We start from the raw sequence: 6231 nt of genomic DNA, 5'->3' as shown, positions 1-6231 counted from the left end.
TTTTTTTTTTTTAAGAGACAGTTTTGTTTTGTTGCCCTCAGTAGAGTGCTGTAGTGTCACAGCTCACAGCAACCTCCAGCTCTTGGGCTTAGGAGATTCTCTTGCCTCAGCCTCCCAAGTAGCTGGGACTACGGGCGCCCGCCACAACGCCCGGCTATTCCTTAGCCTCTTTAAAAACAAAAAACAGCACAATAAAGTGTTATCTGATATAAAAGTAACATACACTTACCATTCAAAATTGTCATCCAATAAAAAGAGCAGTTTCAATACTACCACAATGATAGCTACAGCTTGTAAATCATATTTAACAGTTTTTGCCCTTTTCGCTATAGGATCAAATGTCAGAAAATCCACTTCTCCTACTCCAGTCATTTTTACCACTTGGCAAGCTAAACTGTGCATTTCATCTGTTAAAAAATAAAACAATAAAATGTAAATTAAATTCTTTGGCTAATTAGCCCATACAAACATGCATACTCACAAGATAACCCTTATCTTAAAACATGATACTACCGTGATAGAACCCAGAGACATACATTTCGTATCAAATAAAGTAAACCAAAAAACTATTTATCTGCATAGAAAACTAATGACAGAATCTTGGCAAGGCATATTACTCCCTATTTTGACCTTATGAAACATTTCCTCTTTGTAGCGCACACCTTAGAACCCTGAGGACAGCTACGCAGCAGCATCTGGTTGTTTCATCCATGTCTCTCATCTGCGTTTTTACAGCAGTGTGTGCTTACCTGAAACAAATTCCCTTGAAAGACCAAAAAGCTTCTCTAGGAAAGGACATGTACTGGCTGGCATCCTGGCTAACACACTGGAAGCCATCAGCAAGTACTTAACTAGATATACTGCTTTCCTAAAGAAATTACATGCTCAGCATAGACTGCATTTATTATTCAAGGATGAATAACATGGGACTAGGAGCCAGGAAACCTAGGACCCGTATTTAGGCTTTCTAATCATTAGCTCGGTGACTCTAAAATCGAGTCACTTATCTTCAGTTTCTTCACTTGTAAAATGGGTTACAATGAGGATAAATTGAGACAAGACAGCACAGGTGAAAACTCTTAAGTTACTAAACAAACTTCTGTATTCCCTAATTAAGTACCTAAGATGTACCACATGTTATTTTAATTAATTTCAAGCAAAAGCGCCATTATTTGTAAGAGCATAATGAACTTGCACAGATGGAACCGAATCTCCTACATACATTCAATCATCATGTCCTGCTGATTCCATCCCCTCAATGCAGCATACAATACCTTGGTTACCAGTAGACTGTGGAACTAAAGGGCCTGGGACTATGTAATTTTACCAGCTCTGTAAACTTGAACAAGTTACATGATCTCTCTGTGCTTCAGTTTTTAAAAAACCTGCATAAAAAAGGAACAACAATAGTGCCTACTTCATAGTTATTGTGAAGTTTAATGAGTTAATATAACCAAAGCACTTAGATTAGTGCTGACTGCTCTCAAATCAGTGCTGACTACTCCCTTTTCTCTCTCCACTGCTGCTCCTTAGTTGACCCTAAAAATTGGTAGCCCTCGTTCTGGTATTCCCCTGCTGTGGTTCAACCATTTCATTCCCTTGCCTTCATGAACCCATTAAAACTTCTAGCTCCCCAGCCTGAGTAGATCTCTACAGTGCACCAAACAAGCCGTATTCTCACTCGGTTCTTTGCTTTGCACAGCTACTTTTGACCTTTTGTCTAAAGAGTCAATATCTCATCTCCAGCTTTGCTGGGCTGATAATCACACATCTTATAGAACTCAGTTATACCAAATCACTTCTCCTGAGAATGCCTGTGTAATGCCAGCAGACATCTTTGATCAGCCCTCCTCTGAGTGCTAAGGCAGCTCCTGGTATTCACCCCGCTCCTGCATACACTTAAGGGTTTACTTCTTTATCTTCTTCTTAAACTTGAAAGTGACTGTGTTGTTGTATGTCTTCCTAACTGTGGCAACCTACACATAATTGGTACTAATTCCATGTTTATGATAAAGAATGAGTAAAATACAAAACTAATTTCTTTCTCGAAATGTTTAAGTAAAAATTTTGTATTGATTAGAAATGCTTGTTTATACAGAAATAGAATGCACATAACAATGATAATTCAAAATATGGCATGAAAGCACTCCTACATGTCTACTACATTCTAATAACAGCTAAAGTGTTCACTTGGTTTTTACTCATTCTTTTCATTAAACATTTATTGAGTAACTATGTTTTAGGTACCTGAGATAAACAAACAGTCCTTTCCTCAAGGAGTTCAGTGTTTAGTAAGAAGTAAGTATTTATTTAGAGACAGGCTTTCACTGTGTCATCCTCGGTAGAATGCTGTAGTGTCACAGCTCACAGCAGCCTCAAACTCTTGGGCTCAAGCAATTCTCTTGCCTCAGCCTCTGAGTAGCTGGGACTACAGGTGCCCGCCACAACGCCCAGCTATTTCTAGAGATGAGGTCTCACTCTTGCTCAGAATGGTCTTGAACCTGGGAGCTCAGGACAATCCACCTGCCTTGGCCTCCCAGAGTGCTAGGATTACAGGCATGAGTCACCGTTCCAGGCCTTAACAAGTAAATACGTAAAATGAAATATGCTAAGGAATATGACAAATATGGTGCTTTGGGGGAAATGCAAATGGTCCAACAAGTCTTTAATGTTGAAATGTATAGAGGTCAGGAGTGCCAGATCATGAAGATTTTTGTATAATACGGAATTTGGACTTACTATTGTCAAGTTAATTTTACTTACAGACTCCACCTGAATTTACTCCTATCAATTCCACAAGCATTCACTGAGTATCCACTATGTATAAGACATTGTGGTGGAATAGGAAAGTAGAAAAATGAGTAATAAATAGGATTCTAGCACTTAAATACATACATTTTAAAATACATTCACTAAAATTTTACCTAAAATCCATATTGGAAGATAGAGGATACAGTTTTCTTTTCAGATAACTTAAAATTCATAACTATATTAGTACTATTTTATAAAGAATTATATTTCTTGAAATAGTTCCCTACCTTTAAAATTAGTATCTTTAACTTCTTGTTCTTCTTATGCCAAAAGTACAGTTATAAAAAGGCAAGTGGAAGAAATTATGAGAAAGGTAGCAAAGACAGTATAGGATCCTGAAAGGCAGCACAATGTGGAAGAACACAGGATTTGGAATGGGAAGACTGTGCTGTAAGAATACTCAGCCACCTGATGCCACTGGATCTCCCTAAGCCTCATGGGTCATTGGGAATCCCACTTGCCCTTCTCACCTTCACAAAAGAGAAAATACACACGGGGGCACTTTGGAAGCTCTGAAGTCCTCCAGAAATTACATAAATAATAATGAAAGCCGCCAGAAACTCTACCCATCAGGTGCTTGTAGCCCTGGGAAGAAGCACAACTAGAAAGTACAACTGAGCTCAGTCACAGCCTCACAGGAGCAGTGCTTATTCGGTCAGGGTGTGCAACATACTCGCTGAAACCTCACCTTCAAGCTCCAGAGGCTACGTGGTCACCATTACAGGTGTATTTGTTGCCCCAGTATGCTTAAAACTACTTTTAGCTTTCTGGGAACCCTAGAACCTCCCTACCCACCCCCCCCACCTTTTTAAATCAATGGCACCATACAAATGATAGCATTGTTGAGAGCAATATTTATAAATTTTGATAATGGCACAACTGGGAAATTCTCTTACAATCTTATGGATAGGTGGTTTGCAAATCAACTTCAGACATTTTAGAATCTAAATCCTAAGGCAGGCGTCCTCAAACTGCGGCCCATGGGCCACATGCAGCCTGCTGAGGACATTTATCCCGCCCGCTGGGTGTTTTTGCTGCCACTGCCTGTCCTGCTTAGCAGCTGACTGGTCCCAGGGCCCACAGTCCCGCCCTCAAATGGTCTGAGGGACAGTGAACTGGCCCCTGTTTAAAAAGTTTGAGGACCCCTGTCCTAAGGTACAGCAGTTACATCTTAATCTGCAGATTTACTTTGTTAAAAAACAGTTATTGCTTTCCCCTCACTAATTACACAAACTCAACATAGGACATTTATAAGATACGTAAAGACGGCAGAAAGAAAGCAGTAATGTGCATTACTGTAACTTAGGAATAGGTGCTTTCATATTTTGACATATTTATTTCTAATATTTTTATGAACATTTTCATTTTATGTAACTATAATCACATTATATATAATTCTGTAATTTGGCTTGCTCCATTTTTTATAATAACATAAGCATTTTCTGTTCTTATTTTTTATTTTTTGCGGTTTTTGGCCGGGGCCGGGTTTGAACCCACCACCTCCAGTCTATGGGGCTGGCATCCGACTCCTTTGAGCCATAGGCGCCACCTAGCATTTTCTATTCTTTTATTAATTCTTCATTATTAAAGAACAATTAAGAATAATTATTTAATATAATTATTTATTTAACATTATTTAAAAAGCTACATAATGTTCCACTGAGTACATGGACTACTGTTTAACTTTAACCTTTCTGTTGGATATAAGTGGGGCAGACTTTTTTTTTTTTTTTTTCATTTTTTGGCTGGGGCTGGGTTTGAACCCGCCACTTCTGGCATATGGGCTTGGCACCCCACTCCTTTGAGCCACAGATGCTGCCCTGATCTTCTGTATTATAAACAAAATGGCCAATAATATTTATGTAGAATTTTTTTCTACATTTCAAGTAATTTCTATTGAACAGACTTGAGAGAAGTGAAACTTTTCTACTCTTATTCTTTATAATATGCCTCCAAAAAAGTAACTTGATAAATGTCAAATGACAATAATGTCTCTCTGCATATTATAATGGATTTCATTTTACTACCTCAGGAAGCATTTGGCAAGAAATACTGTTAAACTATTTACATCACCCAGAAAAAACTATTTCTTACTCTCTATGTAATTACAAACACATGAAATAGATGGGTACTATTAATCAGACTAGTTATACTTTGAAAATCTCTAGCAGTCCATTCATAACCTAGCATTCTCTTTATAAATTCAAGATTTTGAAATTATGATAGAATACAGGAAGTCTCCACCTTGGAAAGAACCATCAAAAAGGGAAAAAAGAAATCTAAAACACTAATTCTGACCTATAAAGTACATTAAAATGTAGAAACCAGAGCATCCAAATTCTGAAATCCCAGTTATTGACTTCTGAAATCTGAATGAGGCATTTATTTCTTAGCCTTATAAATTATTCATTTTAAAAGTTAATTTTGTCCGTTTTTAAAAATATTTTAAAATTATAGACAATATTTTCATTTGTGCATATATATGTTACTAAACATTTATATTTATTTTTATAGTTAAGGTACATATAATTTTGTATATTGTCTTTTTCATACAATATGCTTATTTTCTTCTTCTATTAAAAATACATTCAATCCCATTTTTGATATTGCTTAGGCAATGGTATAGTCATACTATGTTTGTATTTTCTCTTAAGAATATAAGTCCTAAATTTCTCACATTTCTAGTCTAGCAAGAAATTCAGGATTGGATTCCACTGGCAGATTCCATTGGGGTTACCTGTGTCTTAATAGATGGTGAACCAGGTCTAGTGAGGCTCTTTGGCATTTTGTACATTGCTTTGAACAGTTCACTATAATCTGACCAGACTTTGATCTCCATTTGTTTTAGGGACTAAAAATGGCATGTGTAAAGCCAAACAATAAAAACATTATCACAGCTTAGCTTCCGGGATTTTTAAAAAATTGAGAATTTGTGGCCAGATGCAGTAGCTTCCACCTGTAATCCCAGCACTCTGGGAGGCCTAGGCAGGTGGACTGCCTGAGCTCAGGAGTTTGAGACCAGTCTGAGCAAGAGCGAGTGAGACCTCCCCCATCTCCACCCAGATACCCAAGAGGCTGAGCCAAGAGGATGGCTTGGGCCCAAAGAGTTTGAGGTTGCTGTGAACTACAATGCTATAGCACTCTACCATGGATGACTGAGACTGTCTCAAAAAAAAAAAAAAAAATTAAAATTTATTCTGTAATGTTTCATGCAAATAAACAAGTGCTATTTTTTGACGAATTAGACTAGGTCATGAATAAAACATATTGAAAAACTTGTTACGTTACACTTAGCAAACTTAAGACAAAAACCAGACATATCCTCTCAAGCATAAATCCCTCATTTCAAAATAGAACTCTATTTCTGAACCATGTCTGTTTAATCATTTCAAATGGTCTGAATTTTTTTTTTTTTTTTTT

The 6231-nt window shown here is 37.2% G+C and overlaps 1 protein-coding gene across 1 annotated transcript in view; it reads right to left on the bottom strand.

The window, feature by feature from the left end:
* Nucleotides 1-6231, bottom strand: part of TAF1B (TATA-box binding protein associated factor, RNA polymerase I subunit B) — an 87178-nt gene that overhangs the window by 22087 nt on the left and 58860 nt on the right. Inside the window, exon 9 of the mRNA XM_023511808.1 lies at nt 230-407. Coding sequence (XP_023367576.1) covers nt 230-407 — 178 coding nt within the window. The remainder of the gene's footprint in view (nt 1-229; nt 408-6231) is intronic.

Source organism: Otolemur garnettii, unplaced genomic scaffold, assembly GCF_000181295.1.
Source record: "Otolemur garnettii isolate 467f Iridium unplaced genomic scaffold, OtoGar3 scaffold00022, whole genome shotgun sequence".
Taxonomy (NCBI): Eukaryota; Metazoa; Chordata; class Mammalia; order Primates; family Galagidae; genus Otolemur; species Otolemur garnettii.
Note: the sequence above shows the minus strand (reverse complement) of the source record. Positions and strands in the feature narration are given on the sequence as shown.